The 17,990-nt window shown below is 36.9% G+C and overlaps 3 protein-coding genes across 3 annotated transcripts; 1 reads left to right on the forward strand and 2 right to left on the reverse strand.

Annotated features, from left to right (window-relative positions):
• Positions 1–285: 285 nt before the first annotated feature.
• On the forward strand, positions 286–3,931 carry LOC752632 (RIIa domain-containing protein 1). Its single transcript, XM_001176667.4, has 3 exons — positions 286–739; positions 1,670–1,746; positions 2,563–3,931. The coding sequence occupies exons 1-3, from the start codon at positions 644–646 to the stop codon at positions 2,705–2,707; spliced, it is 318 nt and encodes a 105-aa protein (XP_001176667.1). The 5' UTR covers positions 286–643; the 3' UTR covers positions 2,708–3,931.
• A 3,755-nt stretch (positions 3,932–7,686) lies between these two features.
• On the reverse strand, positions 7,687–12,224 carry LOC574736 (carbohydrate sulfotransferase 11). The gene is made up of 3 exons (XM_775119.4): positions 11,647–12,224; positions 9,418–9,458; positions 7,687–8,802 (listed from the first exon to the last, which is right to left on the reverse strand). Exons 1-3 carry the CDS (start codon positions 11,789–11,791, stop codon positions 7,879–7,881), a joined length of 1,110 nt encoding a protein of 369 aa, XP_780212.3. The 5' UTR covers positions 11,792–12,224; the 3' UTR covers positions 7,687–7,878.
• A 1,886-nt stretch (positions 12,225–14,110) lies between these two features.
• LOC115920656 (uncharacterized protein K02A2.6-like) lies at positions 14,111–17,413 on the reverse strand. The gene has a single exon (XM_030976982.1). It carries the CDS (start codon positions 17,411–17,413, stop codon positions 14,111–14,113), a length of 3,303 nt encoding a protein of 1,100 aa, XP_030832842.1.
• Positions 17,414–17,990: the final 577 nt, after the last annotated feature.

The raw sequence follows: 17,990 nt of genomic DNA on the forward strand, positions 1-17,990 counted from the left end.
TGCTTAAATCACCGCCCGCCCTCCCCCCCCCCCCAAAAAAAATAAATAAATAAATAAATAAAAAAATAAGAATATATATATATATATATATATATATATATATATATATATATATATATATATATATATATATATATATATATATATATATATATCAATAATAATAATCAATGGGTTTTGGTCTCGTGTTTTTCAAACACCGTCGTGCTTGAGCAATCCGAGCACGAGTATTAAATTGGCAATGCACATCACTCTCGAGTTTTCATGCCGCGTCAAAAATGTTCTACTATTTCAGGCTAATAACATCTGACAAGGTAAAAGTCTAAGATCGAGGTCCTACAGTTTTGCTAATTTGAACAAAACTTCTGACCTTAACAGGGATTTGGTCGATGCGTTCGACATATTTATCCATTTTCTAATTTACCCAGAACTCTCATAAGCAGCACTTCATTGGTTATTTGGAACACAAGTATCAGCTACTCTGAAATCTGAATTGGAAGGTTCTTGAGCTCGGCTTCTCACAGATTCACAGTCACAAAATCCTCTGCTAGCTAGCTGCTCCTCCACAAACAAGTGATTTCGACGAGGTTAAGCTCGACTTTGAGGATACATATCAAGTGAATTTAAAGACAAGGGAAAGGAAATGGCAGTCCCAAACCACAATCCTCCTCAAGGGATGGAGGGGTATGATTTTGGCGCTCTCAGCCCGGAACAGCAAGAGAAGTTGAATAACTTCAAGGTAAGCATGACTAAAAATTAACAGAAGTCAACATGTTTAATAATAATAGTCTAACTTGCCAGTCCAACTGCTCACTGCTAGCTGCTGTCTCATTTATTTTAATGTTGTTGAACAAGTCAAGGAATATGCCAATTTCCTGCACTAACTAATTTATGAAGTGAGCCCTGCCCTTGGGCTTGGCCAATGTTCAATATTTGATTTGAAGAGCAGTTTTCAAAAATTTAAGATCTAGATTTATGTCTAGATCTATTCTAACGTTAGACAATCCATTTCAAGTTAAATTTAATTCTCTCTTCTATTCTTCATTCTCACTTTTCTTCAGTTTTTTCCTCTATTTTATGTTAGTTAAGTGTTATCCCAAATCTTCTCAGAATAAGATTTATTTCTTCTCTCCCTCGGCTAGCCTCAGCCCTCCTTCTCTTCTTTTGATCTCCATCTTAATGTCTTGATATTATTCTTAATCTTATCTTTAACTTTGTCAGTGACTCAATCTGTAATGATTGGTCAGTTAATGACTATATATTAGCTTGCATATAAAATTAAGTTCAGTCTTGTTCAATTATATGAATTACTTTGCATTGTAACTTTAAAAGGGGAAAACAAAATATTTTTTTATGGGTTGGATTGGAAGTCTTGAATTGTATGTAAAATGTAGTTTGTATTGCAATTTCACTGAAATTTGATATGGATAGTGTCCTAAAAATGAAGAAATATTGTCTGTTTGGAGCTAAGTAAAAGGGCATTAACTCAAATTATGTCACACAGAGTTAATAGTACCCTTCTGGCTCCAAAGAGATGATATGAATGTATAAAATAAAGGTGTTTCCCACTTTCCTGCGATGCAGTGTTTTTCATTTAACGTGTTGTAGGACTCCACGTTTTCAGCAGGATAGAACTCTTAATAATTTTCTTTGATTGTTTTATCATCAGATGCAGACGCGTGTTGCTAACGAGAAATACCTCCGAGACCATCCAGAAGTGGATATTCTTTTAGCAGAATTTTTAAGGTAACTTGATGAGAACATGTTGCATTTGGTAATAGAGTGGTCATTTATTTATCAAATTGAAAATATCCAACAAAAAAATTCATGCTATTCTACAAGAGCCATGTTCATATTATACAGGTACCTAAATTATAAAAAGAAAAAACTTGGGACATAGCTCTGAGTCTGAAGTCTTATTGAAGAGTAAAGCAATCTCTAGTTCAGTAACTTTAGTGTAAGTTGACACATTTCAGATCAATGTCATAGGTTCATTATCTCCTCCTTTCTCTATAATTATACTTTATGTACATTACTTTTTTTTCATACTTTTTGTTTGTACAGATATGTCATCATTGTGAATGTGTATGTTTGGTTCCTATTGATCCATGTAAATATGGGGTCTAAACTTCTAAAGCCATCCCACAACAATTAACAAACATTGGGATGTTGAATAGGTTACTCATTGCATTTGCTGCTGCCTGCTTCAGGTTAACCATGCCAGTATTAGAGTAGACCTACCCCTATCATGAACAACTTTCTTTTTCATTACTCATTTGCCATTTGATTAATTTGATGATGGAAAGGCCGTCACTTTTCTCACACTTTTTTTAATGAGATTGATAGTGATTAATTTGTTCATATTAGTTTGGCTAGTTTTAGGTTGTCCTTTGAATTTTTATATACTAAAATCACATAGGGTTAGGTTTTTTTAACTAGAGGTGTGATCATGAATGGTTTCTTCCTGAACTAAAAAAATCTTTTGTAGGTCATCATTGATGTTGTTTTCTCACAAAACCATAAATAACTGGTATGTTGTATGTCATGTCTTTTGTTTTACAGAGATGTATTGAGTAGGAGACCAGAAAATATCCAAGATTTTGCTGCAGATTGGTTTACAAAGCCCCAACTTGCAGAAAACATTGATCATCAACTAGAACAGAGAGATGCCTCCCTTCGAGATCAACGTTTCCAGAGAAAGTTGTAAATCCTGTTGTGTATTTATTGATTTCAGTTTCTTTTAGTCCCACAGATTAACTTTTTTATATCGCTACTTCATTCACAGCACAGTATTCTTGTATTGTACTTATTGATTGAACATTTTTGCAAATATTTCCAGAAAATTAAATTTAATGACAGCAAATGAGCTGTTTCTTGGCATTATGCATTCATTGACAATGAAAAGTGATAAGTTTCAGAGAATTTCTGCAAATATATGAATAATTCAAAATGTGTTTGCAGTCTTGAGCTCACTTAAGATTTGGAAGACCATAACAGATTAGACTTAAATCATAGAAAGAGGCTGAGCAGTTAGTGATTCCAATCTTATTCTGATTTTTTGTGTGGAAATACGCTTCTTTAATATGCATGGTAATTTGAAGGCAAATGTACATAAATACAAGAATAGACACTTAGAAACGATTGCTTGTACTAATGTACATTAAATCATTCCATTGTTATACTGGGCAACCATATCTTTATAGTTCACTGTCATACATGTATTTAATTATTGTTAGTCCCTTCTGCTATGAATTTGATGTTTGTCATAGTGTCATTTGTATTGTATCTCTCTCTATCTTGTCTATTTCTTTCATCTTTTTCCTGTATCTTTTAATAGTAGATGACAGGAGTTTACTGTAGCTGCTTAGTTAAAGTACTCCAGAAATGAATACTTAGAATCCCATTTTATAACTTCTCTCACTCCTTTGTGAAATCATTACCATCACTGAAACGTAGATCATTTCATCAGGGTTTTTTCTTTTCTTTGCAAGTGAATTGCTGAATGTACTCCACTCAGTCGTGCCTTACATTGAATTCTATTTGAATAGATTTTCTACTGCATGTATGTGACTTTATAGAAAGTTGATAATTTCACTATAATTTGTTATTCTACTTTCTTTCCTCTGTGCTTGCCTGTTATGTTCAGATATTTTGGTTGTTGATTATTGTAGATATATGACTTTAGATATGCTGTGAATAGTTGTTGTCATTTGTTCATTCTGTTTGAATTTATGTTTTATTTCAGTATTGACAAAAGTTTTGGTGTTATGTAAATATTATCTTTACCTAATTTTCAGAATATATGTGTTTATTTAACAGTGGAATAATTTTTCTATAATCCACTGACATTTCTGTATAAAACCTGTTAGATAATCCAACACATTTCCTAGCTGGATTTTCTAGGAATAGTTTTGTTAAAGTTTTGTTACCATAGATGAAATAATAAGAGGATGTTACTAATGTCTGTATTTCATTAGTGCATGATGTTGAGTGCTGTTGTCAGCACCATAATTCTGTAGACATGTGACTCTCTGGAGTCAACATTTTTACAGTTTTCTTGGGTGATCAATTGTATCATTCAATCCAGTTGAATATTGTATAGAGAAGTCAACAACAACAACAACAATTATGAATTTTTGTCAGCTTTGCTTGACTAGAAAGTTTGTAACACACAGCAAAGAGGTTTTATTCCCCAGAAGAATATTCAGTATCTGAAATGAATCTGCAGAATTAAACTTGTACCTAGAATGATAAGAAGAAGCATCTGTGAGACTGTGACTCTTTATTTAACTCCCTGACACATCGGTTCGGTTACTGTTTGAAACTCTTTAATAAAACACCTGCTATTAAACAAAAATTCAGAAAGCTTTATTGACAGCTCTATTGTTGTTGCGTGGACATACACGTAAGTGTTGATGAAAGGCCTGTCAATAACAACACTAATGGTGACATTAGAGTTTAGCAAGCATTGAATCAGAAATTCAAATTGGTGCAATGTTTAGGTGTAGATGATTGCATAGTATGACCCATCCCTCTTAAACATTCAGAGAATGATAAAAATATGTATTTTACCTTGCTGTGGAATCAAGTAATTTATAGTGTATTCAATTGATTTTCATGTAACAAAAATATAGAGCGAGAAAAATTAAATGCATGTATTTGTTCTTGCGTTCATCATTTGCTAGAGAATACAATAAGTGATTAAACAACATGAAGTATGACTGAATGATATATTTTAAAGTAAATGTCATTGATGTAGAAGTCTTTTCAGGTACACCGATACCGCTCTCTTATAAATTCACAGCTTACTTTGTACCGTCGGGTCGGGTTGTCAGCCTACACAAACTTTCGTGAAAACTGAAAACATACCCCACTTTTACGAAAGGTCAGATAAATTGAATGCAAATACATGTAATAACAATTTCTCAAAGACATTCTTGAGATAATGCTAATCTTTTTACATGTACATTTGTGAGAACATGCCTAAATATAAGAAATGACAAAGTGTCGATCTTTTTACGAACTTGTGTGTTATTGCATTCTTGTTTTAAAAAAGTGTCTGGTCGAGAAGCAAGTTTTCGTTGACTTTGCTGTAGGTTTTCAGAAAGTGTCGGGTAAATTGGACCCAACACTTTGGTTATATAAGAGGGTGTATTTCACAAATGTTACAATCGCCCTTTCGGAAATTATGACTTGATTATTAATGAAAGTTTGTATAACTCATGGACGGGAACATCTGATGAACAAAGTAAGCCGAAATTCACATCATTATTTGTCTCGTATATAGAATAAGTGACTTGAGATCTAACAAGGGAAAAATGAGAAACTAATTTAAGCTCGGTGAGTTAATGTACCGAATGGAAGTATATCATTTTACCTTATAAGTCTGTATTCTACTAAAATATAAACCCGTCTAATGTGGACTTTATCAAAGTGAGTTAAAAACTTATGTCTAAGTTATCCCTTTGTGAAATATATCTAACTCATTGGGCCGGGTTTAACCTTAGTAGAATATGGACCTCAATTCGTATCTGTCCGTTTATTTTTTGCTTTTCAACTTTACGTAAATGGCCTCTTTGATTTTCCTTTTACGTCCAGATTTTGAGGCAAAAATGCAATATAATTCTTCCACTAAATATCATTCATATATTATATATATATATGTATAACCTTTAAGACTTATATTTTAAGAATGCTTTTATTTTAGATGTGACCTTTGTTGACAAATCGGTAACCAATGTCTCATCGAATCCTTTATTCTCACATCACATCTGTTTTATGTTCAACATTATCAGAGGTTCTGGCATTAATTCTACGATTAAAAATTTGTCAAAGAAAAATCCATAAAAGCGTTTTATTATGTAATAAATGTTCAAACTTTTAACTTCCCTTTAATTGCTGTATGTTTATTATATTTGCTTATTCGTCTTTAACAGCTGAGTGAATTTTCAAAGCAATTGTGATTTTTTTTTTCTCACGAGGAACTGCACCAAAATGAGGGTATGATAAAAAAAAAATTAAGGAGCCAATTCGTTTATTGATTTTAAGTACAGAGCCCGGTCGGCTGAGCGTGGGCATTTCGCCCATCCATGGCATTGAACATTTCATGGATTACGATTCCCTGTAGGTAACCTGTAACCATAACAACAAGAAAGATATTCAAATCCCGCTCCATAATGTGGTACATTTCACAATAAAATAATTTGTACAGGCCTTCAAACTATGACAATTTGTCAATGTCTACCCGCCCAAGACTAACCGATCAGGCTCTAGTACTCGACAAGTAAAATCAATCTCTGCAAGGAATAACATAATTATAAAGAAATGGAAGAAAGACAATAGAGTCACATGTACGATAAATACATGTTTACAGTATTTATTATTATTATCGTTGTATTTTGCGGGATACATGTACTGCCAGTAAAGGGGTGAGAAACCCTAATTAGTGGACATTAAAGGATGAACTTGCCAGCAAATTAGATCTTACACAAAGGCGTATACAGGCACATTTTCGTGAAGAGGAGTGGGTGCAATGGGGCCGAATATCAACTATTTAGTGTCTGACTTTTCCGCGCACAAGCGAAACGAGCACGCCGACATTTTGACACTTTTTGTTTTTTGTTGGTAATTTACGGAAATCTTCGGGCTGCCCGAATATGAGTTGGTGGTTGCTCGAATATCGGAACCTCAAAAAAGAAAAATCCTCGAGGTTGCAGACATCCTAGCCCTCGATCCCCCGCCTCATAGGCATATGAATTCGTTCGCTTGGGTTGCCCCCCCCCCCCCCAAAAAAAAAAAAAAACACACACACACACACGCAATAAAACTCGAACTAATCAATCTTGTATCCCTATCATTGTTTAGTGTAAGACAGATGAGTCATCTTTCTGTCCGGAAGTTAATTTCAAGACCCAAAGACTAAACTACCACCTCATCTTCTTCTCATCATCACCCAGGCATAAAGAAGCATGTCCGCATGATCTACCATTACCGTACCGCAGTGTGATGACTCTTACTCCAGTCGTGTTGCTGTAGTAACAGAGAATTCCAATAGTGAACTTTCGTGTGAAGGCCCCAATCCAGAACACTGCTCAATGTAACCCCCCCCCCCCTATCTATGATATTCGAGGTATTTTATCACCCCTTTTTTACATTTCTCAGGAGTCCAAAGAGAGAGAGAGAAAAAAATACCTTTATTCTATAACCCCCTTTTTAAATTTCTCAGGAATCCAAATAGAGTGAGAGAAAATACATCCTCTTTTTAAAGAAATCTCCGGGTGAAAAAATTCAAACACACCCCTTTTTTTTACAATTGTCGGGCCTTATACTTTGTCGCGCGCGCAAAGTTCCCCTTTATCGGAGATTTTGGGAACACGAATGTTGTCCGTCCGACCCCGGCCGGAGTTGGGGTGCGGGGTTAAGGAGCGACGACTATGCTTGAATGCTTTTTTGATAGACGCCTCCACTATTTGTTTACCACTGTGCCAATCTTAAATGATTTATTTAAATAATTGTATAGTCATTTTGTAAAATGTTTGGTTAATGTTATGTTATTGAATTTTAATATTATTCACCTGATTATGTTATATCATGTGGAAAAATAAAGAAACCTTGATACACCTTGATACCTTGAATATAAAAACAGAATAGGAAAAATAAGTTGCAAAGCCATCTTTATCTGTAATTTTCGCGCCTGCAAAGATACTAATTCAAAATGTTAGAATGTTGAAGCAATACATGTAATGACATGTCTCAATTTATAATTTCGGGAAAAAATATTTAAGTGAAACGCCTCTTTGAGGGGCATTAGCTAGCCGACCCCATCTACTACTCAAATGAGACAAATTGACAAAGATTTAGGGGAAATAACCTCGTTCCTCAGCTCACATATTTATAGAATGTCTCTAAACTGTAATCAAATAATTCAAAATCCTTTTTATAAACCTCGTATAACTTTTTCAACTGTTCGCGAGTTATCTCGCTGTAATATTGCCTTAAAATATCCAGTGATGAACTGTTGGTCGCTGATTTGTCCGATGCTTGTGGGTATTTTACAGATGGATCAACTTTTGCCGACCTCAGTATATACTCTGCATCATCGTCCAGAGTCTCATATTTCCCGATGATATTATATTTGACGTCACATGGCCTACACATTGCGCTTATAGGATTCCAATGTTTGTCAAATGACAAGGGATTGGTCTCTATGAGATAGTTGACAAATTCAGAGAACGTTAGATCGTATTTTGTTTTCAAGTTCGCTTTGATAGCGGCAGCCGCTTCGGCACCACGATACTTTGCAATTATCGGCAATCCGTATCTCTCAATCCAATTTACATCATGCCTTTGCTTGTTCTCGATCCGAAAGATATACGAAATGTTTGGTGCGAGCTTGTCTCGGAAAGCCGAAAGTACCCGAGTGAACGGATGCCGAGCGAACATGAACTTCGTAAACTTCTGGAGCATGAACTGCCGATGGCTGACATTGCTGTACTTGTGGAAGTAATCAAGGTATATTCTACCTCGTGTATTGGTAGGAAGTCTTTGGATAGCTTTGATTCTGATATCGTCGATCCCGCCAATTTTCAAGAAGACATTCTTCCAGTTCGTGCAACCGACTTTAGGAACGTTACAGTATATAATACTATACTTTTCGTTTACGATGAGCTCACTGGGCGGGTCTAGAGACGGGTCACGTGGGGAATCCATGTGAGTCGTGCATTCTCTCTGCAGATAATCAAGCCTAGTTTCCATAACAACCGACGTCCTCTTGCCTGATTCTTTGATGTTAAATCCCACCACCTAGATAAGAAGACAAAAAGACATAAATTATGATTACCACATTTTTAGCGAATCTGTGCATGGGGGGAGGGGAGCGGCACAACGGAAGCGTTAACCTCAACGATAGGACCTTTACGTTATGCTTTTAATTATTATCATTATTTATTTATACACGGCGAAAAAGCCAAAAACAGTGAACAGATTGGATTTAATTGGGAACGTGAAAACATTAAAATTAGATAAATTGAAAATATTCCAATATAAACAATTGATATAATGACGATAAGCCGTCCCCTAATATTCTCCTTATGCGTCTTGTTACTGTTTTTTGCATGTCCTCATTTCCATGTCTAATTGAGATAAATTATTATTATATACGACAGCAATTTGATTTCACTTCAAGGCGTCATTAGGCATAGAAACAAAAAAGTCGTGTAAAACAGAAAAGAATGATGTGCAGTGGACATAATAAATATAGGACTCTCGCGCCAAACTGAATTTAAAGAAAAAGGAAATTGTAAATTTGTTCATTATCAATCGATTTTCGAAGACCATAAGAAATCATAATCAGGTTAAGTACCGCTACTATAATCATTGGCGTTATTATTACCAATTATTTTTCATATTAAAACTTACATGGTCGTGGTTGAAAAGCACGTCTCCATCACCGTATGGTCCTGTGTATAAAAGTATTAAATAATAAAACAGATGAAGTTTTACAACTCGTGGTTTTAATCAAAATTCTCTGTCATATATTTTGGGAGATAATCCACAATCAGGAATATGTCGTACATTCTTTTTTTAAATACCAAGACAGGCCAAAGACTGAAAGAAGTGGTGATCTTATACAAAACAATGGACATAACACGATTACAAATCTAGACTTCAGTCTCGATATTCCACCCAAGATGCCAATTGCCCAATGCTATAGGGTCAAAAGTCAAAAAAGTTCAAGTGCAAGTTCAAGTTTATTTGTCTTTCTTTCAATGAATGATGTAATACATTTCAACAAATCTGTAACATGTGACAGAGTACATAAAAGGAAGAATGATAAGTAACGAGTTCATATAATGCATTTTAGTGCAATAGAAAGACGAGGAGACCTTGAGAAAAGCAGCTTAGCTTGTAAAAGTCAGGTCCCTCTTAGTTTTGAAAAGAACTAGGCTAGCAGGTTTATTTCGTCTCCGTTGATTCATCTTTTTCCTTACTGTTAAAAGCACAATAAGCAAAACAATGATATGCCTTTACACTCTAAAAAATGTTAGGGAAAATTTGCTCATGGGGGCATTTAATATGTGTCCGACCAACTGTTGGGTAAATTAAAGATTTTGTATGATTTATACAGTGTTGGATAAAAAAAGAAAATACCCGTCTTTTAACCAACACGATTTTACCCAATCAGAAATTCACTCAATTTTTACCATAATGTGTAGCATATTATAGACACTAGTTGGGCAAATAAGTTGGATAAAATCTGCCCAACTTACTTTGAACATCTAATCGGGTAAATACATGTAGTAAATGGTTGGGAGAAAATATAACCCAATTGTTGGACAAAAATGGCCCAACTTTAATTTACCCAATAACATTACCTAATTATTTCATCGGTAACTACATGGTAGGTAGAAAATAAACCAATTGTTGGACAACATTTGCCCGACATCGATTCGCCAACCTCCCAACCTATTTTTACCTTTCATTAGGTAACTTAATATAGTAAAATGGTTAGGAGAAAGTATCCCAATAATATGAGTATCGGTTTGCATGGTGATGTAGATATATACAGTAGGTTTGCGTTTGCAATTCAGATTACGTTTAGCTACACTGTAAAAAGGGTTGGGCAGATGTTACTGCAATGGACAAATCAAATTTGGGCAAATTTGTCCAATTATTGGGTTATTATACAGAAGGTTTGTGGTTGCACCATGTGAGAGAGGGGAGGATTGGGGAATCCTGAAAATGACCCTCCAACCGGCGCTATAGTTCTCCTTAAAACTATAAGCTAAGAAAGATAACCAACAGTCTTTTTCAAGACTTCCAACAGTCCTTTTCAGGTCTACACACACTCAAGAAAAAAAAAAATTATCAAGAGTCTTTTTCAGGATGCCCCAATGCTCCCCTTTCCCACATGGTGCAACCGCAAACCTGTACTTTTATAATAACCCAATTATTATACAAAATTTGCCCAACTGCTTTGATTTGCCCATTGCAGTAACATCTGCCCAACTTTTTATTACAGTGTAGCTGAATTGTGACATTTGGGTCTTAGATCATGTTTTATTATTCGGGTAATATATATATATACGACGTTAATAACAGTAGCCCCCCCCCCCCCCGCCCCCTCTAAAAATAAACAAGTGAGGGATGAGCTAACCTTAATCTAAGGGGACTTACATCGAAATGGCTAGAATAGTAATTTGTTTTTAGAAAAAGAGGTCAATCGACCAAATAAAGTTAATTCAATTCAATGTTTTGTACAATAACTATAGGAGAATCCCAAGTTGAAGGCTTTCTGATCAGGAAGGAATGTACATGTTGAATCGCTTTCCGGTAGATTTTTCTCAGACAAAACCACATGCAGCTTGCAGCTGCACCTTCCTGATTTGTCGAATGTAACGCCCGTAAATCGAGACATTTACATTCGAACTCGCACAAAAAGAGGGGGAGGGGTACGTTTAGGAGCAGAGAGTCTTCATTAATACAGGAGTATATTTATAATCTCTCTCAATCCCCCGTTTTCTCTTTCTATATCAGTCTATAAACTTTATCTCCAACCACCCCCCCCCCCCCATATTTCTTACATTGTATAAATGTTAAACCTCTATACCCCATTTAAAAAGAAAGTTTTCTCATGCAACGTCTTACCGATATGTTCAGAAGAACCAAGACTCCTCGACCTGATCATCAACACTAAAAGAGCAATGATCATCATCACGATACATGCTGTCTTCCTTTTGCTTCTCAATGCTGATCTCACCATCTCCTCCAGATTCACTAAAAGACTCGTCATGGTCTATCGGTCTCCTGAACCTCTCCCAGGTATATACTGACAGCTGATTAAAACGTTTTAACTGGAAAAGTATCTTCATCAGACTCCATAACAGCTAGAGAACACTGCACGAAGGATATACGGGACATGTCTACAATAATTACAAGTCCACTGCTTATAGATATGACTGACGGTAGAGACGGCTGTGACAGGTGCAAAACTGTGTATGCATGCAGAATGGGCCTAATCCAGGCAGGAAGCCTTTAAAAAAATACGCAGAGTGGACATTTTCCTTCTCCATATCCATCGCAGTCAAACATCACGCTGAGTGAAACATGAGTGGTTATAACTTTTGACCTTCCTCAATCCTCATATACATTTTATTTCAAGCTCCATCAGCTTCTCTTTTAGGCAAACTTCCGCATCCTCGCTTCAGCTTGGTTTCCAGTCAAAACAAAGTTATTGCATGACTCATCGTGCGAGACATAAAATTATGCTGATAATACGTGTTGTGATTGGAGACAGAATTGGGAGACCAACTTGCATATTTTGAGCACCCAGATCGAGTGGTTTTGAATTAGCTTCCCATTGTAAAACCAGGTATTTCAACTTTCAAGAATAATTCGGATCCTTTTTTGGCAGTTGGGATATTATATATAGCTGCATCCAGAGTCACTTTAAAAGTATAAGGAAATATTATGATTCCCCTAATTTTCACCGGACAACACACAATTTTTAAGTGAGGCAACGAGGCAAACAGAGTCGTACAATAATAATATTTTATACAAAACCCATATCAATCAAAAACAAAATTACAGAACGAAACTCACCGAAAAGACTATGTCATGTTTAAATAATTTCGAAATCTATCAATTATTCTAGATAGAGAAAAAATAGTTCATGAACAGAAAGGAGAAAACCCACAAACATATAATTATGTGAAATAAATCGGATGTAATTATTTCGATTGTAATGACAGGAATTAATCAAATTACATAAAAGAACAAAACTGTTTCACTAATTTTAGTCTGGATCCTATTATCATGGATTTTAAAGAGGAAATATTAATAAGTCTTGCACATGAATGTAAAAAAAGACAGGGAAATAAGAAAGGTATTTTAGAAGGATAAACGAAATAGAAAGAGAAATGATGAAAATAAACCGGCAAATAACATGGCATGAAGGTCAATTAAAAGTAGATATGAAACAGAATGGAAAGAATAAAACAATGAGTTTATATTCATCGAACGCTATAAAGGAAGGAAACAACATGAACATACTTACCGCCTGTCATATTGTATAATATGTCTCAAAATAAAAAAAGTGATTTCAATGAATTAATAATATATACATATACTCCTGTATATCGTTTGAACTGTGTATGAATCTAACAATTCCCAATCTCATTCCTTTCATGAATTAGGTAAAGTAATTAGTAGGGCAAGATGGAACAGGATATGAAGGGACGATTTTTCTTTTTTTATATTATGCTGCCGAACGCATATGTTCAGTTTCTTGCGATATGTTCTGGTATAACGAATCACAGAACTTGAATATGTAAATACATCACAAATCGTTAGCCATGTTAGCGGATCAATGAAGGATACATGCAGAGGTGCCGCCCCCCCCCCCCCCCCCCCCCTCAACAGATGATTATGTCTGGGCGCGAGCTGGCAGCCCCCTTTCTAACAATCCTGGATCCGATCCTGATTAATCAGTCTGGTTATTGATGCAGTTACTGTAAAGTGTTGTACACTAATTATGATTTATAATAAGAGTCTTCTTGAGGCTGGATTTTGTAGAACTCAAATATGAACAACTTGTTGTATTTATTAGATGTATGTGAAGCCGCATTACAATCTGCGGTAGCAATAATCATGTGCATATGATATAGGTCATTTGTTGAACATACATGTAGATATAAAATGATATCATATCACAATCCCTCTTCTCAATGAAAACTTAATTTCATATTTAGATCCATACTGTTTAAAATATCTTTTTAAAATTCTTTGCTTAAGAAATTAAACTTGTGCTAATATGAACTTACAATTTCGTCCCTTTCTTTGTTTGTTGTTTTTTTTTTTCACCAAAAAACAATTTGAAAATTCTATCACATTTGTTTTTCATTTGAATGCGAATTGTTTGCTTATTCATCTAAAATGTTTTGATCAGACTTCAGTTATCATCTTGCTTTATAATGCAATAAACTTAATTAATAAACAAAACATGACATATTCAATATGTCTCTTTAAATCTAACTACTCAAAACCTTGTAAACATTGTTAAAGAAAGCAAAAGACAACAATTATTTGAATTATCTCCAACCATATCAATATTTTACATATCGTATCTCTCTGGTTTCTTAATAGTACGACCTGATCTGGTGGTGTATGGTTGGTGGTGATTCGATGGTGTGTCTGGTTTGCTTTGTGTTTGTTCTGTTTGTGCATTCTGCTGGTCGTGTGCATCATTATGTCTATCACTAGCATGTTGACGGTTTTGTTCCATGCTGTCCCTCTCTTGGGTTGGTTTGATGTGCCTACGATTTCGTCGCAGAGTGTAACCTGATGATGTCTCTACTTCATATGACCTTGGTTCTGGTCTCCTGTTTGTGATCTTTCCTCTGTCCCATCTACCAGTCTCTTGATTTTGGATTCTGACTTCTTGTCCTTTGTGTAGTGGGGGAAGGTTGGTAGCGTGCTTGTCGTCAAAGTATTTCTTCTGGTCATCCTGCCTGGTCTGCAGTCTCTGGTAGATGTCATCCTTTTGGGGTGACTGGTTCCGAATTCTGGTCGGTATGTTGGTTTGGATCTTCCTCCCCAGTAACAGCTCTGCTGGAGATGGTAGATGGCTGTCCAATGGAGTGGCTCTCAGGCATTGCAATGCCTTGTTGACGCCTATGTTATCTCTCTTAGCTTTCTTCATGGTGTTCTTGACAGTTTGTACTTGCCTCTCTATAAATCCATTGGATTGTGGATATCTCGGGCTTGAGGTTACATGTTGGAAATTCCAGTCTCTGGCAAACTCTACGAATATGGCACTATTGTATTGAGGTCCATTGTCGCTCATTAGTCTCTCGGGGGTTCCTTGTTCAGAGAAGATTTCCTTAAGCAGTCTGATGACAGCACTACTTGTTGCTTGCTGTGGTAACTGCTTTACAATTGGATACTTTGAGTATACGTCAGCAACAAGAAGGTACTCTCTTCCATCAAGTGTGAAGAGGTCAGTTGTGACAAATTGCCAAGGTCTGACAGGAATTTCATGTGGCTGCAGAGTCTCTGATGGCAGGGAGTTCCCATATTCTTGACATACAGAACATTTCCGTACCATCATCTCGATCTCCTGATTTATGCCATTCCAGAAGATACAGCTCTTTGCTCTCAGTTGGCATTTGATGATGCCTTGATGTCCCTCATGTAGCTTGTTCAGGTATTCCTTTGTCAGGCATTTGGGGATGACAATTCTTGAACCTTTCAGGATAATCCCGTCTTCAATGGACATCTCGTCCCTGTATGGCCAGTATTTGATCAGGCTTTTGTCAAGTTTACGCCTTTCTTCTGGCCATCCCTCTAGGATTACATCTCTCAGGATGCAAAGTTCACAGTCCTCTGATGTTGCGGTGCGGATCTCCAGTAGCTTCTTGTCTGAGAACATAACAAAGTCAACTTTCATGTGCATTTCAGGAGACTCAGGAGGCAGAGGATTGAGTCTTGACATGGCATCAGACAGAAGCATCTCCTTTCCAGGTTTATATTTCACTGTCATGTCATACCCTTGGAGTCTGAGCAGTAGTCTTTGTAGTCTTGGGGGTGCAGCTCCAAGGTTCTTGAGAGTGATCATCTCTAGTGGTTTGTGATCTGAGAGGATAGTGAAACTTCTGCCGAAGACGAACGTGTGAAACTTTTCACATGCGTAGACAACTGCTAGCATCTCTCTCTCAATGTTAGCGTATCGCTGCTCGGTGTCTGTGAGGGACTTTGAGGCAAACGCTATTGGTCTCCCTTCCTGTGTGAGGGCTGCTCCAACGCCTTTCATCGATGCATCTACTTCTAGGACAACAGGTTTCTTTGGATCAAAGTAAGCAAGTGTGGTCTCCTTGCGGATCATATCTTTGATGGTCTCAAACACCTTCTGATGTGATTCAGTCCAGCTATATATCACATCTTTCTTCACAAGTTCCCGAAGTGGTGCAGTCAGTGAGGCAAGCCTTGGAATGAATGGTGACATGTAGGTCACAATGCCTAGGAACTCTCGGAGTTCTGTCACGTTCTGTGGTGCGTTCAGGGCTGATATGGCTGCTGTCTTCTGTGGGTCTGGTTGCACTCCATCTTTGCTGAAGACAAGGCCATAGAATCTCACTCGGTCTTGCTTGATGTGGCATTTGTTCCAGTTCAGGACGAGTCCATGCTCCTTTGCGACGCGCATCAGATTGTGTAAGTTGGCGTCATGTTCCACTGCCGTCTTTCCTACGACTGCTATGTCATCGGCCATTCCTATGACTCCAGGACATTTCTCTAGTATTTGATTCATTCGTTGCTGGAACACGTCCTGAGAAACACACAAGCCAAAAGGTAGTCTTTTGAAACGGTAACGACCAAAGGGACTATTGAAGGTCGTCAAATGGCTTGATTCTTCATCTAGCTGTATAGCCCAATATCCATGTCTGGCATCCAGGGTACTGAACACTGTTGCTCCTTCAAACTGGTGTCGGACTTCTTCAATGGTTGGCATCGGCATATGGCTTCTCTTGATTGCCTTATTTAAGTCTTTTGGGTCAAGGCAAATTCTCCATCTTCCATTGGGCTTCTGGGTGTATGCCAAGCTTGATACCCAGTCTGTTGGCTTAGTGACACTTTCTATCACTTCAAGACTCTCCATCTCATCAAGTTCTTTCTTGATGTCATCCTTTATGCCTATCGGGCATCGTCGAACTGCATGTATCACAGGAGCCGCATCTTTGTCGATCACTATGTGGTATTTCCCATCAAATTTTCCGATTCCATCAAATCTATCGGGATACAAAGTCTTCAAATGCTCTCTATCTTTGATGGGACTATCATGGCTCTCCATCAGACTGCAATTCAAGACTACTAATCCTAGATCCAGGCACAACTCAAGTCCAAGGATGGCCGGTCTTTGAGTCTTCACCACAAAGAATTCTACATTTGCTTGTCTGTCCTGGTGGTTACAGCTCAGCGTATGTAGGCCTACTTGTGGAATAACACTCTTTTCACCATAGCCTGTTATCGTTATCGGTGACTTTCTTAGCTTTCCTGTGATAGGTTCCCCATTAGAGTCCACGCGATCAGGGTACATCTTCTGATAAATGCGTAATGGAAGAATGTTCCCTTCAGATCCTGTGTCAACTTTGGCTTTTAGAGTCGCTGGTCCTCTTCCGATCTCAACTCCGATCACAGCGAAGGCTTCGTTCTTTCTGATCTGGTCTACACAGATGGTCTCAAACCGCATGTCGTCAGTTTCTTCTGTTTCTTCCTCTTCTTTCATCTCATGGAGTCTCTTTGATCTCTGTGCTTGCGACCTTTTCGGATATGTCTTTGTAGCTTCTTGTTTCCTTTGCCACTGCTGTTTAGATTCTTGTTCCTGTTTCTTCAGTCGGCAGCATTTCTCCCAGTGATTCATTTTATCACAGTTTCTGCATTTGGTGCCATAAGCAGGGCACTTCCTCGGTGGATGGTTCAGTCCACAGAATGAGCACTGTTTCTTCCTTTCCTTTTCAGTTACGTCTCTCAAATGGGTCACCAAACTTATGCTATTTCCTTTCGTAAACATGGAGATATATGCCACTAGGATCGAACGACGAGTTTCCTCAATCATGATTTGAGATGGATTATAATCACATCCTTGTACCTAGTATCTATCCAACGGTTTAAAAAAAAATCCTCTTCTTCCATAACGCCATTGGATGTAACCTGATATACTGCACACATACCGGGTTCTATGAAGATTGTGTTTGTTGACTGCATGGTCAAAGTAAACAAATTACAATATGATCCAGACGCTGTTATACCCATAATTAAAGTAACAATATGATTTATTCATGAGAGATTTAAAAGAAAACATATGAGGGTGTATTTATTTTCCCAGAACTGCATTGTCCAATCTAGCTATAAAGGGTCAATAGATTAAAGTTCTGAGAAGATCTAAAATGATCTGTCAAGATTAAACCACATAAGTATATCGAAATCACTATATACGT

The sequence above is a fragment of the Strongylocentrotus purpuratus genome, unplaced genomic scaffold (genome assembly GCF_000002235.5).
Source record: "Strongylocentrotus purpuratus isolate Spur 01 unplaced genomic scaffold, Spur_5.0 spur5_scaffold_9, whole genome shotgun sequence".
NCBI lineage: Eukaryota > Metazoa > Echinodermata > Echinoidea > Camarodonta > Strongylocentrotidae > Strongylocentrotus > Strongylocentrotus purpuratus.

Bases quoted from the DNA above. Each gene is read 5' to 3' on its own strand.
- LOC115920656 (XM_030976982.1), bottom strand. From the start codon at position 17,413: ATGAATCACTGGGAGAAATGCTGCCGACTGAAGAAACAGGAACAAGAA.
- LOC752632 (XM_001176667.4), top strand. From the start codon at position 644: ATGGCAGTCCCAAACCACAATCCTCCTCAAGGGATGGAGGGGTATGAT. The intron at 740-1,669 runs GTAAGCATGACT...TTTTATCATCAG, and splicing joins AGAAGTTGAATAACTTCAAG to ATGCAGACGCGTGTTGCTAA. The intron at 1,747-2,562 runs GTAACTTGATGA...TTTGTTTTACAG, and splicing joins CTTTTAGCAGAATTTTTAAG to AGATGTATTGAGTAGGAGAC.
- LOC574736 (XM_775119.4), bottom strand. From the start codon at position 11,791: ATGACGAGTCTTTTAGTGAATCTGGAGGAGATGGTGAGATCAGCATTG. The intron at 9,459-11,646 runs GTAAGACGTTGC...TTTTATACACAG, and splicing joins TGGTTCTTCTGAACATATCG to GACCATACGGTGATGGAGAC. The intron at 8,803-9,417 runs GTAAGTTTTAAT...CTTCTTATCTAG, and splicing joins TGCTTTTCAACCACGACCAT to GTGGTGGGATTTAACATCAA.